General features: G+C 38.7%; 1 protein-coding gene across 6 annotated transcripts in view; it reads left to right on the forward strand.

Moving 5' to 3' along the window:
• Nucleotides 1-1,140: 1,140 nt before the first annotated feature.
• MED18 (mediator complex subunit 18) overlaps nt 1,141-25,000 on the forward strand; it is a 31,635-nt gene continuing 7,775 nt past the window's right edge. Inside the window, exons 1-7 of one of the 6 annotated variants that reach the window (XR_012967396.1) lie at nt 1,141-1,369; nt 4,293-4,446; nt 11,068-11,174; nt 13,013-13,089; nt 13,500-13,625; nt 18,310-18,420; nt 21,919-21,998. Coding sequence is in view for 5 of the 6 variants with exons in the window: in XM_076204355.1 (XP_076060470.1) it covers nt 11,143-11,174; nt 13,013-13,089; nt 13,500-13,625; nt 18,310-18,420; nt 21,919-22,004; nt 23,164-23,241 (510 nt within the window). In the remaining variant the exon portion in view is untranslated. Of the gene's footprint in view, nt 1,370-1,716; nt 1,779-4,292; nt 4,447-10,980; nt 11,175-13,012; nt 13,090-13,499; nt 13,626-18,309; nt 18,421-21,918; nt 22,005-23,163; nt 23,242-25,000 lie in introns of those variants that run through there. The other 5 variants (XM_076204355.1, XM_076204353.1, XM_076204352.1 and 2 more) reach the window with 5 other exon arrangements.

Genomic DNA, 25,000 nt, shown 5'->3' on the forward strand with positions numbered 1-25,000 from the left:
AGAGTTTAAATGTTTCATTTTAATTTTTCTATCACCGTACTACGCCGGACCTCATTGTTTTGAACAAGGTACTATATGGACCAAGGTCTAAATATACAGGTCAGAACGTTTACATTCTTCTGCGCAGCTTCTGACGTCATTTGGCTGAGTCCATTTTCTCTTTGTGATACACTGAAGAAAACTGTGAAACGCCAAGGAAGACAGGAACTATGATATTTTATATATATTAAATATATATATATATATTATATATCATATATATTATATATTCATATATATAGACAGGAACTATAATATTTTATATATATTTATATATATATTTTATATAATATTTGTCAGAATATAACTAATTGCGTGGAGCAGTGCGAGCGAAGGCAACGTCATTTTCCAACGACGGACCAGCTTCAACTGACAGCTATAGGACCCGCTAACCCCACTTTGAGCAGCCAGGTGACGTTCACGGGCCCGCTGCGCCAACTCCCTCGAAATTCGGTCGGAAGTGGTTAGACCTTATATTCTTAGATCTTGATATGGACCTTGGTTTTGAAGTAGTACATCTAGCACGATTCACGACCTGTCCATAGATAATTCATCTTTTTGATACGGCAAGTTCGTGACAAATTATATCTATATATATATATATATAGTTGGTTGCCAACCGTCCAACCAGGGTAAATATAGTTTTAAATATTAGAATATTTTGATGAAGGTAAATTAAATGTCTTCTAATTCTTGTCTTTGTATTTTCATTTTGGTAAAAGAAATGTAATCTTAAACTGCATTTAATATTGGCATCTATTATGATATTTGATCACTTAAGTAAATATGAATAATTTTGTGTCCTTTATTGTAGCTTAACAGAGTTGGCAACCCTAGGGTCGTTAGGTACCGGATGAGGGTAATTAGACCCTATTGTTTCCTGACTGAAACTGTTCCATGTCTGTGTCGCTCTAGCAGCAAAGAATGACTTTCTGGCTCCTGTTTGGTGCTGAAACTGTAGTTTCCGATCATGTCCTCTGGTTGAGTGACTTGTTGAGGGTAGGAACATGGTCTTCCCGCTTACAGCACATGGCCTGTCGTACTTAACTATGTTTTGGTGGTTCAGGATCTTGAATGTTTATATTATGATGTCGGCCCTCTGTCGGCGGTACTGCAATGTCGGCAGTTTTATGGTTTTCAGTCTTTCAGGGTAAGACTTGTGTGATAGTCTTTGCCCCATTCTGGTTGCCCTACTCTGGACCTGCTCCAGGGTGTTTCTCTCTCTCCAGTTTTGGGCTCCACACGACTGAAGCATACTCCAGGCATGGCCTCACGACTCACGAGACTCTAATAGAGAGGGCAGAAAGTTTCCTAGTCCAAGAAAGCGAAGGTATGTCTTATTGCTCCTAGGACCTTGTTTGCCTTATTGACCTGGGCATGCACATTGTGTTCTCCACCATTCTTCCACTTATACCAGACATCGAATATGCAATTTTCTTCATTTACCGACTTTTTCTCCTTATACACTGCCTTAGTATAGCCATATAATCCGAGACATCTTCAACCTGGATATTGAAATGTTTATGCACTACATTCCAATGATATACTTATTAAATGCTGATACTCTTGAAGTATAGTGTCTAGCTTCCCACAAGTTTTATATGCAAAACAAATTTCAAATACCCAAATTGCGATAATTTATTCAATAACATACGATCGGAAAGAAAGAAAATTGTCAAAATACACTCATTTGTTTTGGATTGCAGTTGTTTATGTCTAAGGAGTTGATGTAAGGTGTTGTGAGTATGATTATAGCCAGATAAACTCGATACAAGTTGATTAGTGTACTTTAAATTTGTCATATGTTACGATGTTGAACAAAAGTTACCCTAGATAATTTTATATGCAGGTTTACACCAAAACCAGGTGTAACACAGTAAACATAATACATTTACATTAGACTTAGTTTACAGTATAAGTATTGCCATTGGTATAGAGTAGACTGTCACTATAGACAGTATGAGTATTATTTCATAGTTTACAGTATAGACAGTATACTATTTCATTTGTCATCAAATGTTACGAATATCAATATATTATGAACATAGCCAGTGCCCAATTCTCATTGGTTCATGACATAATTAGCTAGGTCAATATGAAAATGGAATTTCTGATATTTGAGCTGAAGTAGTTCTCATGGGATGCAAAAAGTCGCTATGAGTATAATGCAATTTGAATTATCCATCTAGCTGTCCTAGTTCTCGAGATCTTGCATTTTGAATGGAATTAAATCGGGCCTATTTTGTCCAAGGAAATCGGGCCGAAACGTGCGGTCTGACTAATCGCCGATCAAACGTAAACAATGACGGTTTTTACTGACAGGCACAATTTTATATAAAAAATTAGCATATGGTTGCATTATTTGACCCATTTTCTATAAGATGTGTGATTTCCATGTAATTTGATCATAGAATTACGTTTTCATCCTCTGCAAAATTACCCACCACAGCTACGAATACCGTCAAATTACATGAAAATCACACATTTTAAAGAAAATAGTTTGAATAATTCAATTATATGCAAGCTATTACACTAATAACCCAATAGTAACAAACTTAATAGTGTAGTTTGATCCATACCACCAATGATCATAGATAGCGGGCAGGACGAATCATAGCTGTGGTCCGTAATATTACGGAGGATGAAAACGTAACTTCTCTTTGATCAAATTACATGAAAATCACACATTTTAAAGGAAATATTTCAAATAATTCAACTATAAGTCTATTACACTAATAACATAATAGTAAGAAACTTAATAGAGTGAAGTTTGGTCCATACCACCAGTGATAGATAAAATGGCGGGATGGATGTTGATGTTGTTATCTGATAATCCGACCCGATAGAAAAAAACTAATTAAAACCACCGATTTCTCAGCTCTACCGTAACACGCTGCCTTTATTTTGGTATTAGAATAATCCGAGATACTAGTAGTTTTGGTTAATTATGGTCAGTTGCCCGTTCATAAATTTGTTAGCTCATTTTTTACGTTGAAACATATACCAATTTTCGATCTACTGCTGAATGCAGGCCGCCATGTTTATCTTATGTTTTTATTGACTGACATTTAACTGATGATGTGAATGTTTGAAATTTACTACGATCGTAGTAAATACACTCACACAACATTTTTATTAATTACATTTGCCGCGGTATGTAAATTTGGCCGTTTGAATGGCGTGCGCATAAAATGACACGCTATTGTGCTCGTCATCGACAGTGGCGCCTCTGGTGGTGTTTGACCTACCTAACATAATCAGAGGCATAGTCATAAGCAGTGTAAGTGTTAGTAATTACTAATTTCATGGCATGCAAGGTGAGGTATTTTCTTCAGCACAAAAGGCAATATTTTAGCTGAGTCTAATCATTGGGTCGTACTAATTAAGTTATTAACGCCCGGCGGTTTCCCATGGTGCCCGGACATTGTGTTAGTGTTTTTTTCAGTTCCAGTGGTTCATATCATATGAATGATTCGTTTACTAGTGAACTCGTGAAAAATAAAAATGCTGAATTTAGCAGGAGAAACGACACACGAAGCAGAAAATCTTTTGCTGAATTTGGTGGTGCCCGGAGTGTGGCGGTGGTTTAGGTTAGGTTAGGTCCCCTAACCAGACATAACTGCCGGTAATTGCTATTCCACATTTTCCAACGACCAGACATAAACAAAGATGGCGACACCGCCACAGTCCGGGCGCTAAATTCAGCAAAGGATTTTCCACTTTGTGCATCATTTCTCCTGCTAAATTCAATAATTTTTTTTCATTAATTCACTAGTAGCCGAATCATTCATATGATATGAACCATTGGAACTGAAAAAAAAAACGGGCTTACACAGTGCCCGGGCACCATAGGAAATCTTGTGTTTTGACATGTTCTTCCTAATGGTGAAACTAGATATTACTTATCTGATTATTTTTTATTCATTTTTTATAATAATAATGGCCAGTTTCATTGTATTCCACAAGTATACTTAGTATTGCTTGCAAAGCTTGGCTTGAATCTTGATTTCGATGTTTTCTATTTGTTGCACTGCCCTTAATCATGACGTTTTCTATTTCATGGTATAATTGCATTTCTTTGTAATTATAGACGAGTTTAATTCAATGGTAAATTTTTAGAAGTGCACACCTACATGATATAGCAATGGAAAATTATTAGTTTTGTAAATTATAATATATTAACATAATCATCATCATATCTTGTCGCACCAGAACCGTGTCCATATAAGGGCAGTTTCATTTGCTTCCCTAAGGTCTTGGTCGGAGCAATGGGGACTCAATGGACATTCCCGGAGGACGTGGACCATCGTCTGTACTTCGCCACAGGGACATTGGGGGCTATTGGTGTATCCCCATTTGTGTTTGTTTTCTTTCGTTTTGCCCACCTTGGCTCTTCCTCTGTTTAAGGTAACCCAGTCAAAAAAAAAAAATACAAATTACCACCCTTAATTCTCACACTTTGTTATGGTATAGTCTAGTAACAAAAATCTGAATAGAAAAATCTTTCAAAAAAAATTATTTCAAAATTTTAAAAAGTATTTTGTTTCTGATGAAATGGTCTTTCATATGCAACAAGAATTTTAGGGTTAAAATTTGAAAACTTGTGCCCATACCTTCATATTATGTTAATCCTTTTTAGGATTAACATAATATGAAGGTATGGGCACAAGTTTTCAAATTTTAACCCTAAAATTCTTGTTGCATATGAAAGACCATTTCATCAGAAACAAAATACTTTTTAAAATTTTGAAATAATTTTTTTGAAAGATTTTTCTATTCAGATTTTTTGACTAGACTATACCATAACAAAGTGTGAGAATTAAGGGTGGTAATTTGTAATTTTTTTTGTAAAGAAATGCACAAACTAAACCACTGGTCCAATTTTATTGAAATTTGGAATACTTGGGTTTTGTGGGTCAATAAATCACCTGAGTATATCAAAAACAATGTGGAACATCTCCATCATACCAAATTTCCCTTTTCATGGCAACTATCAAGTTGTCAATTTAGAGATGATCATAAGTAAAATCCAAACCGCTGCCCCAATTGACATGCAACTTGGCATGTAATGTATGCACAGTTAAAAGAACTCTACTATCATGTTAAAAAGTGCACATACATGTGCCTTAGCCCTTACCCTTAGATTGCATCTCAATACACTAACCAGTCAGTACTGCAACTCCTAAGACCTAACTTAAATTTACATTGAAATTGGTGAATTATTTTTTACACCAATTTACTAAATAGAAAAATTAATAAAGTATTTTAACTTTCAAAGGAGATATTTTGTTTAATCATGTTATCTATAATCATGATAATCTGAATAAACAGCCTTACTTCAACAGCTCATGTCTATTATCATGAAACCCAGAAGAAAATTTCAAGTCTTTTTGGTTTTCAGACTATTGATGTTTTGTTAGTTGAATAAAGCCTAGAATAAGACATCGACTCTTATTTACAAACATAACAGTTGTCTTTGCAGTTCTTTTGGCTATTGTTAGGAAGTTAAATTAGGAAAAGAGACTTTACACATTTTTTATGCAGTTTTCTGTGTCCAGTTTCTTCATGATCAGGAGCTTCATAAGTGATGCTGGTGGAATATTACCAAACTGGCCATTTTTCACAAAAAACATCAGATAAGTAATATCTGGCTTCACCATTAGAAAGAACATGTCGGAATACTTTAAAACAGCAAGTTTCAACAAGATATGACAACATTAAGTGGAGGGCTCTGGTGGGTTTCACTTGGCATTGATAAAATGTCAGACCAGTTTATCGTATTATAACCATGCATGCATGAAATTTCTAAATGAAATGCACATTGTTTGGTTCTATTCTAGATTCATGCAAACGCTTTTTTTTTTTTTTCAAATATCTTTCTATAAAATGGTTAGGTTAAGTTAAATTAGGAGCTATTGAACAAAGTAAATTTCATGTTAAACATCCATGTTTGTGTGATTCTGGAATTCTACCTACTTCATAAGTTCTCACTGTGATTCTAATTATTCTGATACAGTATTAGGTTCCATTTTAAACAATGGTTTTAGCAACCCTCCTACAGTCATGGAGAATGTTGGAAAGATTTTATTGGAGGCATAAGGTTCTGTAGATCTTGTAGATGTTATCTACAAGATCTACAAAGCATTCTCCAGCTTAGTCCTGTACACTCCTCTCTCCTCTAAAGCAAGGAGGTAATTCATTCATTTGTATGTATGCTGGAAGTTTCTTGTTGAATATTGTGTTTGAGTGATTCTGGAATTTTGCCCAATAATACATCTTCTAGCACTTGAAAGAGTAGTACTGCAGTGGTTCTCTACATTGATTATAACCAGTCAGTTATTGAAATAAGAGACATAGCAATATGGAACATAAGAGAGGAAGAGAGAAGGAACTTGAACGTGTTTGAGATGAAGTGTCTGAGAAGTATGATGGGGGTTACTAGGCTTGATAGAGTGAGAAATGAGGAGGTGAGGAGGAGAACAGGGGTGGAAAGGGAGCTGGGAGATAGAGTTGATGAAAGAGTATTAGGATGGTTTGGACACGTGGAAAGAATGAGTGAAGAAAGACTAGTAAAGGAGGTATGGAAGGCAGATGTGGAGGGAGTGAACATGAGGGGACGTCCTAGGATGAGATGGATGGATGGGGTGAAGGGGGCTTTGGGGAAGAGGGGAGTGTCTGTTGAGGAAGGAAGGGAGAGGACAGAAGACAGGGGTGAATGGAGAATGGTTGTATATGGAAAATGTTGTGATGCATGAGGTGGAATGGACGGGGGAATGGGGGGTGAGGTAGTGTGTGTGAGCAAAAATTTTGATGCAGCCCGAAGGGATTTCTCCCTGTCCTCTCCTTTATATGGGAGGACGGAGAGGGGGGGTCGCCGATTTAATGAAGCGGCCTTGCTGTGGATGTGCTGTGTCCTGCGACACTGCTTCTGACCCAGGGCAGTGGACAGGGTGCAGGGATGACCCATCATCTAGGAGGTGCTAAGATGGGAGGGAGGGTGGAGGGGTGTGGAGTGTTTTCGGGGATGGAATGGGTGGGAATGATTTTATGCCTTGTCCTTTTTGGCTACCTCCCTGGTAAGGGGTAAAAAGCCTTGGTATATGTATGTATGTATGTATGTAATTGAAATTGAAAACTGTTATTGCCTCTGGAAAAAGTATTCCATTCATTGACTACACAGTTTGTGGAGTTGTTTCTACCTATTTCTAGATTAAATGTGTCCTTATAGCTTTAGGCCGTAGTTTCTAATCTCATTTGTATTGTGAAAAGATTTTCAAATTTGTTATGTTCCCTTCAAATATTTTACTTGTATCAAGTCTACTTTTTATAGGAAGATGGTGAATCCAATCAAAGTGTAAGAATACTGTCAACTTGACTCAAATCTTTTGATGCCTTGGAACTACTGAGGTCATCTGCATTATAAGTCTTAATTTGTTAAAGGAGTTCTGGAAAAATGTAAGAAATATATTTTTGCAGCACCTGTCAGTAAGGATCATCACATCACTACTATTTTTTTCACTAGTTAACTTTCTGCTTGTGGGTGACATTAAGCTCATTAAAGAATATATATATATAATTTCAAAGACAGGTGTATTGTAACATTTGCACAAATTAGATCCTTTTGTGGATTTTTTTTGACAGCATAATAAAATTATCAATTAATAAGTATCATTAGTATAATTTTCATCCGTGTTATATGGACCCAGAATGAATTTTGTAATGAACATCTGATGGAATTTAGGCATGTCTTTAGGATGCCAAGAGATACAGCTTGCCTATTTTTTAAATAGAATTTAGTCCAAGCTAAATCCATAAGTAAATTCAAAGTCAGGGATGATAGTTGAAGAAAGAGACAGGACCTCGTGTGTATAACTTTTCCTATATATTAATGATAATTATTGCCTCGAGTTTCAGCGAGTAGAAACCCACACCCCCATACTAGCTGGCGTTGGTCCTTAGCACCTCCCATAGATCTCTCTGGGAGGAAACTTTAGACTATTATGCCATATAAATGTGGGCTAATTCTGTGTCACTAGCTGAAAGTAGTAGGGAAAGGGAAGCAGTTGCCACCTGTCAGCTTTCCATATGTGAATAGGTGGAAGAAATACAGTTTTAAGTTGATAGTGTTCTTGGGCCCTGTTGGGGTTGATGGGCTCTGAAAATGGGCAGCTGGGAGGTGATTTTCTCTATCTTGTAGGACCACCACAAGTAGATATCCATCATCGGTCTCTCCTGTATATTAAATTAGGTAGATAGACTTACCCCTTGAGTTACAACCTAAAGAACCCTTAAACTAGGAACTATAGGGGGGACAGCCTAAAGAACCCTCAAACTAGGGACTATAGGGGGGACTACTGGTCTATTAAAGCAGTTTGTCTAAAGGTTCCGTGTGTTGAGCATAACATATGTAAATAAAGTGTTGTACTAGTTACTGAAAACTACCGTCGACTCTGATGATATCCATTGTTTTTAGTCAGTATTGGCATAAATTGTTATATTTGATCATATATGTAAGTTTTAAAGCATTTGGCTACATCAATATTGAGATTCAAGATTTGATGCACTATGACAACTTGTAGCTCAAAGCAAGCTTCAAGATGCCCTGTTTGTTTTTGTTTGTTGTGGAAGACAAACTAATGGAAGTCTAAGGATTGATCCATCTTGTATGTTTAAGAGGTCTAGTCTTGTACAAGTACATTTTAGTCTTGCAAAAAAAAAATTACAAGGTAGTTCTGTTACCATGCTGAACTCCCATAATCGCTTTTTTTACTGCATTACCATATTTTATCATATGCAAGTTTTAAAGTATGTGGCCCTGTCAATATTGAGATCAGTTAAGATTTCTGATATGCCTTGGACATGCTAACTTGACTGACAACTCAAGCTACGAGTATTTTCATGGCATCTTGAAGCTCTCATTAAGCTCAGAGTAGTCTTAAGTGTATCACATCTTGATACTGATGCGGTCAAATGCTTTAAAAATTACAGAAACTATAAACTATGGCATAAATAATTTATTTATGCCAATATTAACTAAAAACAATATCATCAGAGTTGTCAGTAGTTGTTGGGAGTTGTCAATAATAAGTAGGACTATAAATAAACATAATCATACAACCATGCTCTAAATCTTAGTACAGTATTGATATAATATTGTTATTATTTAACCCTGAGACCCCCATCATACTTCTCAGGAAGGAGGAAGTTGAGTGTAAATTTGGGTAAGGGTAAGATGATGCATACAAGGGGAGAGGGTAAGAGTAAGATGATGTGTACAAGGGGAGAGGATGGCATCAAATTGGAAGTGAGTATTAAGGAAGAGGTGCTGGAAGGAGTGGATAGCTTTAGATACTTAGGGCACATGTGGCAGGAAAGGGAGGAGTGGAGGTTGAATGTAGATAGAGAGAAACTAGTAAATTCCCTGGATTAAAAAGTGTAATAAGAAATAGGCATTTGGGAATGGATGCTATGAGGAGATTGTATGAAGGGGTTACTAGGCTGGATAGTGAGAAACAAGGGGTGGGGAGAGTGGGGATGGAAAAGGAGTTGGGAGATAAGGATGAAAGAGTAAGGAGATGGTTTGGACACATGGAAAGAATAAGTGAAGAAATATCAATAAAGGTGTGGAAGACAAAGGTGGATGAAGTGAACTTGAGGGGGCAACCAAGGATGAAATGGATGGATGGGGTGAAAGGGGTATTGAGAAAGGGTGATGTATGTTGAAGGAAGGGAGAAGACAAGATAGGGGTGAATGGAGAATGGTTGTGCATGGATGATGCTGTGATGCATGGAAGGGAGTGCGTGGGGATAGGGGGTGTTGGGGAGTTATGGGTAAATGATATTTTGATGCAGCCTGAAGGGATTTCTGTCTTCTCTTTTGTTGCATGAGGGGACTGAGAGTGGGGGTCAGGGGTCACCAATCATATGAAGCAGTCTTACTATGGATGTGCTGTGTCTTCAGACCCAGGGCAATGAGTGAGATGTAGGGATGACCCATCATCCAGAAGGAGCCAAGAAAAGAGGGGGGGAGGGAGGGGGTGGTGAATGGGAGTGGAGTGGATGGGGTTGAAATAGGCAGGAGTGGAGTTATGCCTTTTGACTTTGACTACCTCCCTTGTAATATGGGAAAAGTCTTTGGTATATGTTTGTATGTATGTATTATTTAAAAGAACGTTCTGAAGCACCTAAAGCATTCAGTGTTGCCACATTTATGTGGGAATTTTCATATTTTGGTCGGACTCTTTATTCTCCAGAATTTGTCCATAGTCACCAAAATCTGTTGCTTCAGTGTCTAATTTCAGGGTTCATCTGTATATGAGATGCGACCAAAACATAAGTGAAATTAACAAATTAATAATACATATACCAAAGGCTTTCCCCTTACAAGGGGATGTTATCTGTCATTGCATTGCAGCATTTATGAATTTGTGGAATCATATTTTCAGCTGACAGTCATGCCAAAAGATGTTCTTAACAAAAAACTGAATATTGTAATCACAATAAAAAAAAATTGATAACTACAAGAAAACACATTTTCAACATAAACTCGTTTCATCATACAACTTGTTAGTCAGAATGGGACTTTGTTGCAACCTGAAGATTGAGTGTTTTTGTAATTTCAAGGATCTATGGTACGGTGAAATTGTACTTTATTAGAGGACATGTCATTTGTAACATATGTTTAGTATTTGACCTTTATACCCGTTTCACTGCACTGCTTGCTAGCCATCTCATTGATCATCATACATTTGAATATGTACAAGTATCATAATTATAATTAGGCTGTTCCTAGATTAACTGTAAATTACTGCTTTATTTTTGGATGTTTCATTTTGTGTAAATATAATTCAGCAGTATTACAGAAGGCTTGGAAAGAAACTTGTTAGCAAGCAGTATTAGTGAAGCCATTATTGAAGTTGTGTTTAAAAGTATATGTCTTAGGCTTTACAGCACTTCAAAGAATGACCTCATAGTACTGTAGTGTTGAGCTGCACGGAACTGTAGTACATAAAGAATCTATTACCACAGCAGTGCAGCATCTACGATTTGGCAAAAAAAAAGTATTGAGGCAGAAGTAGATCCACAACAAGAAGATTCGTCAAGATGTTTACTTTTATGGAAGATGCAGTTCCAAGGTTATTGTAGCATTCTTTCTTGTTATGACTTGTTTACAAAATTAAAGTAAATGGTGTTGCACACATATTTTCCTCATATTTGGTGTTCAATCAAAAGTGGCATTTTGGTATAACTAGTGATGTAGTTGTCTTTTTCTTCCAAGAAACTATATTAGGAAGTGCACAATATTAAGAAATAATTTTTGGAAATGTATACAATTATTTGTTTTCATTATGTTTTGCCCAGTACCATGAGAGGGCTGGCCATCAGTGATCAGATATGCCATAAAGTGCCAAGGTTAACAAATCAAATTTTATTGAATTTGTGTTTACACACGCAAACAAACAAACAAACAAAATGGATAGAGAGGACATGCTGGTGAGGGATGCGAGATCAACAATGGGTCATAGTAAAAAGTTGAAAAAGCAAGGTTGCTTAAAAGATGTTAGGAAAAATAGCTTTGTACATAGATGGATAGATTTGTGGAACAAGTTGGATGAAATGTAATCCAGTCCAATGACATAAATAAGTTTAGGGCAAAATTTGATAAGTGGAGGCAGAGAAGATCTTACGAGCCTAGCTCCTACCCTATATACAACAACTAGGTAAATACACACACTGGAAGAAAGTAGAAAGGGACAACATGCTTGCTGTCTTTATGACTATGAAAGGTGTGGGCAGGATTAACAGAAGATTTATTAGTATTGGATTAAAGAATATCAAGAGAGCACAGCAAGAAACCTCAGAAGACAGAATGTTTGAAGGCATTTAAGAAATTTAGTTTTCTACAGAGATTCGTTAATTTTTGGAATTGGGAGAAACTCCAGACTGACATCATGAATTGAAAGCAAAATTTGACAATTAGAGGCGCAGGATACCATGAGCATAGCTCCTGTATATTGCAGTTAGATATCATACACATGCAGATGTTAGGAAATATCATTTCCTATTAACTAGCTTTCCACATAGGTATGTAGAGACTTGTAGAAAAAAGTTGGATGGAAATATAATCCAGGTCAACAGAAAGGACTTCAACGAAAAATGCAAAGAAACGGGACTATGACCACACCTCCTACCCTGTTTAGTACTACAACTAGGAAAAACACACACACACGCACGCATGCACACGGAAAGAAAATAAAGAATGACAGCTATAGAAGAGATCTGAAGAAGAACAGCTTTCCTCAGAGTAATAGACAATTGGAACAAGTTAGATGAGAAAGTGGTGTGTGCAAAAACAATACATGAATTTAAAAATAGTTTAGATCAAATGAGATGAAGACGGGACACCACGAGCATAGCTCCCCTTCCCGTAAAATACAACTAGGTAAATACACACACACACACACGCACGCACACACACGCACGCACACACACGCACGCACACACAGGGGCTTTAGGAGCTCATGGGAACAGATTAAGAAAGAACACATGTCTTAAGGATGTGAAGAAATATTTTTCCATAGATGCATAAGTACTCGGAATAGCTTAAGAAGCGATATAGCCCAAGTTCAAACAATACACGAGTTTAAATCTAAATATGATAATTGGAAATCAAGGATATAGATTAAGTTGGAAATGTACGTGAATTTGAGGCTAGGTATGATAAAAAATTTAGAGAATAGGTGAAGGGACCCATCAAGCATTCCTCCTTTCCTGGATACTACAATTAGGTAAATACACATACATTATTTCATTTATATTGTGACAGTTTGATAAGATAGTTATAGCTAGATTTTCAGATAATCAACATGGTTTGATAAATACCTTCTGAGGTGCTGTAAGTGTCATAGAACATTAACGGTTACAGATATTTCTCTGTCGTGTACCAGTTTCATAATTATATCTCCCATTCTAGGCCTGCACCTGCCATGGATACCTTGGAGTCTGCACTCAAGAATCAAATCATCCCTGATCAGGAATTCTTACTCCAAGGTTAGTACCCAGTATATTTGTGAGAAAGATAGTTCCTGATTGGAGCACACATACAAGTGAAGAAATAAATGCCAGGTTCATATATTACCACTCATATTAAAAGCTATAGTATGATGGAATTTTATACATCATTCCTTATTCCATTTGCATTAGCTATGTGTTTTGAAATCGACTGTCATGTTGCACTAACTGGAAACCCACAGCCCCACAGTGACTGGCAACATTCCTCAGGCTGTGAATTTATAGTCAATGAAACTTAAAGCAACAGTCGTTATTCATGGATCAATGCATAATAATTCGTATGCATTTCTTAATGAACTTTATATTTTAGTACAATATTTTGTTTGTAATACCAAACTACTGTTTGTATAATTTAATCCTACAGTACTAAATTTGCACTTTTTTCTCAGGATCAGTACTTGATACTTCACTGTCACTGCTGATTGAGCGATTGCGTGGGCTGTGTGACAATGCGGATGCCAAACTTGAGCAGTTTAGTGACCTGGAGGTTGTCTTTGTACTCAAGGACTTCAGTGGTGTGTAAAGTTTTCCATATCTTGCGTTCTTTACTCATACTAGTATATTGAGGTGAAGGAACAGAATGAAGGGGATATTTTATGTAACAGGAATATTTCATGAGTGAATAGTGCAAAAGATAGGAGTGAATGGAGAGTGGTTGTAAATAGATGAGGAAATCCCAAAGGGATATCTCCTTGTCTGCTTCATGAATTTGAGTGGATGGAAGGGTAGGGACTGTTCTAAAATGAAGTGGTGGGGCTAAACCAGCCTCACCTGACAGACCTTGCTATGGAACCACTGACCTTTGATCCAAGCAGTGTGACATGGGAACGGGATGACCCTCATCCACAAAGTGCCAAGATGCTAAGATTGGAGGGACAACAATTAGGTTTTGGATATGTATAGGGTGGGTGCAAAATGGATATATGCTTTGGTATTGGTTGTTTGGTACCAGTATATTGCCATGTAATTTGACAGCCTGTGCACTCAACTCCTTCATTGACAGATTGGTAATGCAAGGATACAGTTCTCTCACATTTTCACTGGATATATTCCTAAGTTCCTTTTCTTTCTCTTTTTTCTTCATCACTCATTTCTTTTATTATCCATACATTTTTGTAATGTTCATTATTTGCTAGTTTTGTTGTTCAAGATAGTACTCTGCAATCATTTGTGACCCAAGTTTTACTTTTAGTGGCCTATACTGTTTTTCTTTTGAGTATCTTCCTATTGTCTCAATTTCTTTATCTATACTTTGTCCTTCCTCTTGAATCTTTCAAAATTTCTTTAGCGATATCTCTCTCTTTTCTCTGATATCTGTATGTGTGTGTGTGTATTTACCGAGTTGTAATATACGGGAGGGGAGCTATGCTCGTGGTGACCCATTTTTGTATCTCTCCGCATCAAGTTTTATCTTAAAATCTTGTATAGTGTTTGCACATACTGTTTTATTGTCTAATTTGTTCCATGTATTTATCACTCTGTGTGGTAAACTGTTCCTTTTCAAGTTTTTTTCTATAACTATCTTTTTTCAGTTTTTTTCCATGTCCTCTTGTTTTACCATTGTCCCACACTAACAGGTCGTTCCTGTCTAAAACTTCCATTCCTTTCATTATTCTGTAGATAGTCAGCAAATCTCCTCTTTCTCTTCTTTGTTCCAGAGTTGGTAGGTTCAATTTGGATAGTCTTTGCTCATATGTTAGTTCGGCGAGAGTCGGTGCTAGTTTGGTTGTCGCTCTTTGTAATCTTTCTAGTTTCTTAATATTCTTTTTGGTACTGGGTGTCCAAAGTGATGCTGCGTACTCAAGTTTTGGTCTTATTAGTGTAGTTAGTATTTTCTTTATCATTTCTTCATCCATATAAGCAAATGCCACTTTGATTGACCTCAATAAGTTGTAGGTTTCTCCGAATATTTTATTTATATGCTTATCTGGTTTCATGTCCTTTCCAATCATCACTCCAAGATCTTTTTGAGTATGCTTTTTTTTTTTTTTTTTTTTTTTTTCTTCCTCAATTCTGTAATCTTTTGATATTCTGTTTTTACTCTTTCCAAATTCCATTATACTGCATTTCTTTCTATTAAATTTTACTTCCCACTTTTGAGTCCAATTCCATATCGTGTCCAGATCTTGTTGCAACGAGTTGCAGTCCTCTTCCGTTTTTACCTTAAGTAATTTTGCATCATCTGCAAAGAAATTCATATAGCACTCCACGCCTTCATTCATGTCATTAATGTATATGGCGAACATGATCGGGGCCAGTACTGATCCTTGCAGGACACCGCTATTTACTTCTTCCCAGTTGGAGAAGTTTTCTCTCATTACAACTCTCATTTTCCTCCCAATCAGGAAGTCTTTCATCCATTCCAATAATTTTCCTCTGATGCCACCTTTTGACTCTATCTTATATATTAGTTTCCTATGAGGTACCTTATTGAATGCCTTTTGCAGGTCCAGAAAAGCACAGTCCACCCATCCATGTTTCTTGTATTGTCTATTAATCTTGAGTAAAAGCAGATCAGATTTGTTGTACATGATCTCCCTTGTCTGAATCCAAATTGATTTGGGTTCAGTATAGATTTTTCTTCCAGGTATTTAACCCATCTGTTTTTGACAACTTTCACAGATTTTTGCTATTGTGCTTGTTAGTGAGACCGGTCTGTAGGTAGATGGATCTTCCTTATCACCTCCCTTATAGATTAGTGCAATGTGTGCCTTTTTCCAGTCCAATGGTACCTTTCCTTCTTTAAGTGAGAATTTAATTATATTATATATTTTGTCAGTTAATTCTTCCATACATTCTTTCATTATCCAGTTTGCAATTCCGTCTGGGCCATGTGATTTTCTGACATCAAGGGTTTTAATTTGGTCACTGATTTCTTTTTGTTACTTTTATTTCTTTCATTGCTGGGGATAATTCTGTCTACACTGTTAGGCGAGTTTTCTATTGTGAATACTGATCTGAAGGGGTTGTTCATAATTTCAGCCATTTCCAGTTCTTCTGTATATTCCTTTTTATCTTGGCGCAGTTTTTCTATTTCTTGTCTGTTTTTCAGTTTTCCATTTACATACATACATATACCAAGGCTTTTTCCCCCTTACAAGGGAGGTAGCCAAAAAGGAAAAGGCATAAAATCATTCCCACCCATTCCATCCCTGAATACACTCCACACCCCTCCACCCTCCCTCCTATCTTAGCACCTCATGGAAAGAATGAGTGAAGAAAGACTGGTAAAAGAGGTATGGAAGGCGAATGTGGAGGGAGTGAACATGAGGGGATGTCCCAGGATGAGGTGGATGGATGGGGCGAAGGGGGCTTTGGGGAAGAGGGGAATGTCTGTTGAGGTAGGACGGGAGAGGACAGAAGACGGGTGAATGGAGAATGGTTGTATATGGATGATGATGTGATGCATGAGGTGGAATGGGCGGGGGGATGGGGATGAGGTAGTATGTGTGAGCAAAATTTGACGCAGCCCGAAGGGATTTCCATCTACATATTTGTAAAATAGTTTGGGTTCTTCCTTACATTTGTCTATTATCTTTTTTTTCATAATTTCTCATTTCATCTCTGCGTATTTTTACATATTCATTTCTTAGTTTGATGTACGTTTGCCATTTGCTTTGTTTCTTATCTCTCTTCCATTTTTTCCAAGCTTTGTCTCTTTTGTCCTTAGCTTCACTACATCTTTTGTTGTACCAGCTCTTTATATATGCCTTTTCCATTTTTTGTTGTAGTACATATTTGTTCACTCCTTCATTATAAATTTCTTTTAGTATGTTCCATTTTTCTTCTATCCCTGTATCTTCGTTTTGGAATTTTTCCCAGTTTGCATTGCGAAAGAATGTTTTAAGTTTCTCAAAGTTTGTTTTGTTATACATAGGTCTTCCTATCTATGTTTATCATTTTTGCTTTGGTCCATTTCTTTCAATTCCATTTCTATTAGTACGTGGTCACTTTTTCCTATTGGAGTTTTATAATCAATTTTTTCAATAATCTCAGGTTTGTGTGTGTGTCTATATATATATATATATATATATAATATATATATATATAATTTTATTTTTATTTATTTATTATTAAGTGTGAGAAAGACATCTGGGAATGGATGCTAAGAGGAGATTGTATGAAGGAGAGATTGTGCCAACAGCACTGTATGGGGCAGAAACATGAAACATGGGAGAGGAGTTTGAATGTGTTTGAGATGAAATGCCTGAGAAGTATGATAGGAGTTACTAGGCTGGTTAGAGTGAGAAATGAGGAGATGAGGAGAACAGGAGTGGAAAGGGAGTTGGGAGATATGGTTGATGAAAGAGTTTTGGGATGGTTTAGACACTTGGAAAGAATGAGTGAAGAAAGACTAGTAAAAGAGTTGGAAGGAGTGAACATGAGGGGGTGTCCTAGGATGAGATGGATGGATGGGGTAAAAGGAGCATTGGGAAAAGAGGAGAATGTCTGTTGAGGAAGGACGGGAGAGGACAGAAGATAGGGGTGAATGGAGAATGGTTGTGTATGGATGATGCTGTGATACATGAGGGGGAGTGGGTGGGTGGGGGATAGAGGGTGAGGAAGTATGTATAAGAAATAAATTAACGCAGCCCGAAGGGGACGGAGAGGGGGGTCGCCGATTTAATGAAGTGGCCTTGCTGTGGATGTGTTGTCTTGCGACACTGCCTCTGACCCAGGGCAGTGGATAAGAAGCAGGGATGACCCATCATCCAGGAGGTGCCAATAAAAGAGGGAGAGTGGAGTATGTAGGGGATGGAATGGGTGGGAGTGGTTTCTATGCCTTTTTTTGGCTACCTCCCATGTAAGGGGGAAAAAGCCTTTGATATATGTATGGTATATCTATGTTTTCATAATTCAAAATAGTACATTAATTTATTGTTTTACTTCCAAACAATACCCTGATTATCAAAATGTCCAAATGATACCAAGGCAGGAATTGTACAAAAGTGTGGATTGTGAGATTTTATTCAAATGGAACCACTGGAATGTAGGGATTTAAAACTGGTTTTCCAATCAGAAAAAAAAAATCCAAATCCAAATTAAATTACTTTGGATAACTTCAGTATTTTTTGGGATCAATGTACTTTATTTGGCAAAACAGATTTTTTTTAAATGTATGCTAATGTCCAACAATCTAATTCTTGTACATTTTGCTACATCCCTTTATAGAAACTTAATTTATTTTCTTCATGTCAGCACCACCTTCACACACACCACAGTCACATGGTGTCATGCTGCGTGTACGCAGATCACTGGACCATCCTGAGCTTCCATGGCAGTTGCGCTACGTAGGATATCCTGAAGTAGGCAAGTATAAAGGGGTTAGTTAAGCTGAAATTATAGGGCTTTTGGTTTTCATAGCATGTTTGTGAGTGTGTGTATATGTATCTAATTGTAATATTATACATATACATGGAAAGGGAGTCGGGAGATAGTTAATGAAAGAGTAGTGGGATGGTTTGGACACATGGAAAGAGGTGCAGGGAGTGAACATGAAGGAGCAACCAAGAATGAGATGGATTAGATGGTTGGGGTAAAAGGGCCTTTGGGAAAGAGGGGAATGTCTGTTGAGATAGAGGTGAGTGGAGAATGGTTGTGTATGGATAATGCTGTGATGCATGGAAGGGAGTGGGTGGGGGATGGAGGGGGTGAGGGAGTGTGAATATTTTGATGCAGCCTGAAGGGATTTTTCCCCTTCTCTTTTTCTGTACAAGGGGACGGGGGAGAGGGGGGGGGGGTGTCGCTGATTAAATGAAGTGGCCTTGCTGTGGATGTGCTGTGTCTTACTACATTGCTTTTGACCCATGGCAATGGGCAAAATGCAGTGATGACCTGTCATCCAGGAGGAGCCAAGAAAAAAGGGAGAGAGGGGTAGTGAATGGGAGTGGAGTATGTGGGGATGAAATGGGTGGGAGTGGATTTATGCCTTTGATTTTAGCTACCTACCAGGTAAGGGGGGGGAAAAGCCCTTGATATATGTATGAATGTATATAATATTATACAGGTTTGGAGCTATGCTCGTAAGATTGTCTTTATATTTCTATTTATAAAACTGTTTTACATGGATACCAATGGCTATTTCTCCATTACAAGGGAAGTAGCCAGAAATAATTCAGGCAATTTATCCATTAATTGACACATGTATGTGGAAAGTTGTTTCCTAATAACTTTAAAGTGGTCTGTCTGTCTTTAAATTTATGGTATATTCTGTGTTCTTTCATTCCATACTAACAGATCCTGTCAATTTTTACCATTTTTTCTCCATTTTAAAGACTGTTATCACTTCATCTCTCTTTATCCTTTAAATGTGGGCAGTCTCTCTCTCTCTCTCTCTCTCTCTCTCTCTCTCTCTCTCTCTCTCTCTGTCTCTGTCTGTCTCTCTCTCTCTGTCTCTCTCTCTCTCTCTCTCTCTCTCTCTCTCTCTCTCTCTCTCTCTCTCTCTCTCTCTCTCTCTCTCTCTCTCTCTCTTTCTTATCACCTAGTCTTGGGATCAGCTTTCATTAGGTCTTCCTTTTTATGTGGTGAGCATATTGCCACTGTATATTCCAGCCTAGTTCAGATCAAATTTTAAGTTCTCTTTTATTGTGTCCTCATCCATACTATCCTGCAAGGTGGTTCAAGAAGTCCTGAGACTAGTTCCATAGCATGCCAACAGATGGCATTACGAGGATGTGTGCTGTTGAGTTTAACAGTAACCATTATCAATCTGCCAATTGACATTTTATGAACTTCATGAACTGTGCCACAGGAAATTTTGTGACCACATGCACAGGCAAATCTGTAGTTTCATCATGGACTGCAAATTACAGCAGAGGGCAATATAAATTCTGTATCGGATTCGTTGAATCTACAACAGAGACCTTTGACATGTTTTGGCATTATGTATGGCAATGAAGCAGTAAGTCATGCAAGGTGTTTTAAGTGGCCCATACACTTCAGGATTGACAGAATGTCGGTGGAAGACATTGGATCGAGACATCCTTCCATGAGCTCAACCCCCAAAAAAGTGAGAACAGTTCAGTAACTTTTGCACGAGTATGATTGGATATCTAATAAGGACAATGCTGTCTTCATCAGCAATGTCATACAGAACAGTGCAGGCAATGCTCACGTCTGAAGGGGATGGTGCCCAAATCTCGTACACTACAGCCCTAGCCATACCCAGACAGCAACACAATGTTTCTTCCTCGAGGGTCTTATGGCCCAGTTCATGCTGTTACCTTGGAGTTGTGGTTTTCCTGTAAGAAAAATCTGGAGCAGCATACTGATTGATCCACTGAAACCGAGAAATTAAGATTCACAATGCTTTCTGTTTCAGTATCTCGTATATTTAATTAAGAAACTGATCTACCTATGTATATACCAAGAGTTTTTTCCCCCTTCTAAGGGAGGTAGCCAAGTCAGACATGTACCTACTCCCACCCATTCCACTCCCATCCACCACCCTTTCCTTCCTCTCATCTTGGTTCTTTGTGGATAATGGGTCATCCCTGCACCCCATCCACTGCTGTGGGTCAGAAGCAATGAAACAAGATATAGTACATCCACAGCAAGGCTGCTTCACTTATTGGCAATACACCCTCTCTGTACCCTCATGTAGAAAAAGTTGAGGAGAAATCCCTTCAGACTGCATCAGAATATCATTCATACATACACACCCCCTACCCCCATACCCCGCCCCTCTCTTCCTTGCATAACAGTGTCATCTATACACAGTCACTCTCCACTTATTCTTATCTCCTGCCTTTTCCTTTCCTTGTTCAACAGACATTCCCCTCTTGCTCAATGCATCCCTTCACCCCATCCATCCATCTCATCCAGTCATCCCATCAAGTTCGCTCGTTCAACCTCTGCCTTCCACACCTCTTTTACTAATCTTTCCTCACTCATTCTTTCCATGTGTCCAAACCATCCCAATAATCTTTCATCTGCCCTATCTCCCATCTCCTCCTCCACTCTTGCTGTTCTCATCAACTTATTTCTCAATATCCAACCTAGTAACCCCTACCATACTTCAGACATTTCATCTCAAATACGTTTAAATTTTTCCTCTCTGCCTCTTTTAAATTCAAAGTCTCCCCCATACAGTCCCATTGGCACAATCACCCCCTCACACAATCTCTTCCCTGCATCCATTCCCAGTTGCCCACTTCTCAAGACACTTTGTAATCCCCAAAGGTATTTACTTCCTTCTGTCTACAGTTTACCTCCACCTCCACTCCTCCCTTTCCTGCCACATGCAACCCCAAATACCCAAATCATCCACTTCCTCCACCCTCTCTCCTTTTAGACTTACTTCAAACTCTGCTATTCTCTCCCCTTGTACATCTCATCACCTTACTTTTACCCGTATTTACCTTCAACTTTCACCTATTGCATACCTTCCCAAACGCAGACACCAACTCCCTTAATCCTTCCTATAGCTCTACCACAAGCACAATGTTGTCAGCATGCAACAACTGGCTCACCTCCCACTTTTCTCCATATTCTTTAACCGTCTTCAGTCTGCATGAGGGGACGGAGAGGGGGGGGGGGTCACCGAACTTATGAAGCGGCCTTGCTTTGGATGTGCTGTCTTGCGACAACTGCTTCTGACCCAGGGCAGTGGACAGGATGCAGGGATGACCCATCATCTGGGAGGTGCCAAGATGGGAGGGAGGAGGGTGGGGGGGAGTGGAATATATGGGAGGAGAAATGGGTGGGAGTGATTTCTGTGCCTTTTTCTTTTTGGCTACCCCCCTGTGTAAGGGGGAAAAAGCTTTTGGTATATGTATGTATCTCGTCTGATATTGTATGCTTTTCTAGGTAACCGTCCTGCTTTGGTGCGCAACTGTCTTGATGTAACAGTCAGTACAAATGTTATTGACTTCCTTCAGGAGCTTGGAGCCAAGGTGAGTGTAGTACCCATGTTTATATTTTACTCCTATGCTTATCAGAACTTTGTTGCACCTTTATTTGTCTGAACCCATTCTCTATGGTGATTTTATGTACTTTAGGGAATACCGTTGTAACAAAAGTTGATTGCTTGAAAAACCCAATGGCTATGATAACATACACAACAAATTATAGTTTGATGCTGTTTATTCATACATACATACATATACATACATACATATACCAAGGCTTTTTCCCCCTTACAAGGGAGGTAGCCAAAAAGGAAATGGCATAAAATCATTCCCACTCATTCCATCCCTGAATACACTCCACACCCCTCCACCCTTCATACATACACCAAAGACTTTTTTCCCCCTTACAAGGGAGGTAGCCAAAAAAGACATAAAATCCACTCCCACCCATTCCATGCCCACATACTGCACTCCCATTCACCCCTTCCCTCCCTCTCATCTTGGCTCCTTTTACTTATTATTATTTTTTTCTCTCTTCCTCTCTTAACTTTCCCAAAACATATTTTTATTACATACATACATATACCAAAGACTTTTTCCCCCTTACATGGGGGGGGGGGGTTTAGCCAAAAAGAAAAAGGCATAGAAATCACTCCCACCCATTTCATTTCTCATATATTCCACTCCCCTCCACCCTCCTCTCTCCTTCCTATCTTGGCACCTCCTGGGTGACGGGTCATCCCTGCATCCTGTCCACTGCCCTGGGTCAGAAGCAGTGTCTCAGTGGAGGGGGTGGAGTGTATTTAGGGATGGAATGGGTGGGAATGGTTTTATGCCTATTTCTTTTTGGGTACCTCCCTTGTAAGGGGGAAAAAGCCTTGGTATATGTATCTATATACCATTTACCTGTTCGTTTATTATATAACTATACCTATGCATTTATTTATGTATTTTATTATTTACATTATTATAGTTTTTGTTTATCATGATTTTTTTCACATCTGACCTAGATATGGACCAAAAGGTCTCCTGTCGGGATGATCCGCCTTTGTAATCCTTTGTTAGAGATAACAAGTAGGAATGGATAAGTTCTGGAGTTTTCTGCACAAGTAGCTCATGAAGCTTATTTTATCATGTAAGCTATTCAGCATACATGACTCAAGTGGTTTTACAGCTTATGAATTCATACTATGTTTCTTTTTAGGTGGATCACGAGTTTATGGCTAAAGGATACATACTCAAGAAAGGTCGTATCAAGGTTACTGTCTTTAAAATAATAAAGGTTTGTACTAAGCCATGTCTGTTACATGTAGTCATTCTGTCAAATTGTGTAATTTAAATTTGTTTTCTTTATAGGAATTAATGTGGACAAAGGATTTGTGTTATGTAACTGTATAACATTGCAGTATACAACACACTCCAAAGTGGTATCACTAACACTCTCATCAGCAGAATGCTTACTAGCCATGACAGTTGGATACTAATATCAAACTTGAATCACACAATATTGTTAAAAAGCAGGACAAAAACACTTCCTCCTCCTCCTCTTCTTCTTCTTCCTCCTCCTCTTCTTCTTCTTCCTCCTCCTCTTCTTCTTCTTCCTCCTCCTCCTCTTCTTCTTCTTCCTCCTCCTCTTCTTCTTCTTCCTCCTCCTCTTCTTCCTCCTCCTCCTCCTCTTCTTCCTCCTCCTCCTTCTTCTTCCTCCTCCTCTTCTTCCTCCTCCTCCTCTTCTTCCTCCTCCTCCTCTTCTTCCTCCTCCTCTTCTTCTTCCTCCTCCTCTTCTTCCTCCTCCTCCTCTTCTTCTTCCTCCTCTTCTTCCTCCTCCTCCTCTTCCTCCTCCTCTTCTTCTTCTTCCTCCTCCTCTTCTTCTTCTTCCTCCTCCTCTTCTTCTTCCTCCTCTTCTTCTTCCTCCTCCTCTTCTTCTTCTTCCTCCTCCTCTTCTTCTTCTTCCTCCTCTTCTTCCTCCTCCTCCTCTTCTTCTTCTTCCTCCTCTTCTTCCTCCTCCTCCTCTTCTTCTTCCTCCTCTTCTTCTTCCTCCTCCTCCTCTTCTTCCTCCTCCTCCTCTTCTTCCTCCTCCTCCTCTTCTTCCTCCTCCTCCTCTTCTTCCTCCTCCTCTTCTTCCTCCTCCTCTTCTTCCTCCTCCTCCTCCTCTTCTTCCTCCTCCTCCTCTTCTTCCTCCTCCTCCTCCTCTTCTTCCTCCTCCTCTTCTTCTTCCTCCTCTTCTTCTTCCTCCTCCTCTTCTTCCTCCTCTTCTTCCTCCTCCTCTTCTTCCTCCTCCTCCTCCTCTTCTTCCTCCTCCTCTTCTTCCTCCTCCTCCTCTTCCTCCTCCTCTTCTTCTTCCTCCTCTTCTTCTTCCTCCTCTTCTTCTTCCTCCTCCTCTTCTTCCTCCTCCTCTTCTTCTTCCTCCTCCTCTTCTTCTTCCTCCTCCTCTTCTTCTTCCTCCTCCTCTTCTTCTTCTTCCTCCTCCTCTTCTTCTTCTTCCTCCTCTTCTTCTTCCTCCTCCTTTTCTTCCTCTTCTTCCTCCTCCTCTTCCTCCATGTAATGTAATTTGTCATAAATTCCCCATCCCATTACATTAAAAAAAAAAGTTTGCATAAAATAAAGAGGTAGTATTTTATTTTTGTGCTGGTTGGACAATGTACCACATAAGTACACACCCATCTTTAAGCTTGGTCTTTTTCTTGTTTTCAATTAACACTCCTTTGCTCAAGGTCTCATGCTGGAGACTTGTTTACATGTACCAAAGGCTTTTTTCCCCCTTACGTGGGAGGTAGCCAAAAAGAAAAAGGCATAGAAACCACTCCCACCCATTCCATCCCCTACATATTCCACTCCCTCCACCCTCCCTCTCATCTTGGCACCTCCTGTATGATGGTTCATCCCTGCATCCTGTCCACTGCCCTGGGTCAGAAGCAGTGTCGCAAGACACAGCACATCCACAGCGATTTTAGTACAACTATTGGTGCCCATCTGGGGTATTGGCTGCTTGTTATTGTGTGGCATAATTTGCGCAGTAGCATGCAGCCAATACTTTAGGGACT

This window comes from Oratosquilla oratoria, chromosome 21 (assembly GCF_046742065.1).
Source record: "Oratosquilla oratoria isolate Oo_2021 chromosome 21, ASM4674206v1, whole genome shotgun sequence".
Taxonomy (NCBI): Eukaryota; Metazoa; Arthropoda; class Malacostraca; order Stomatopoda; family Squillidae; genus Oratosquilla; species Oratosquilla oratoria.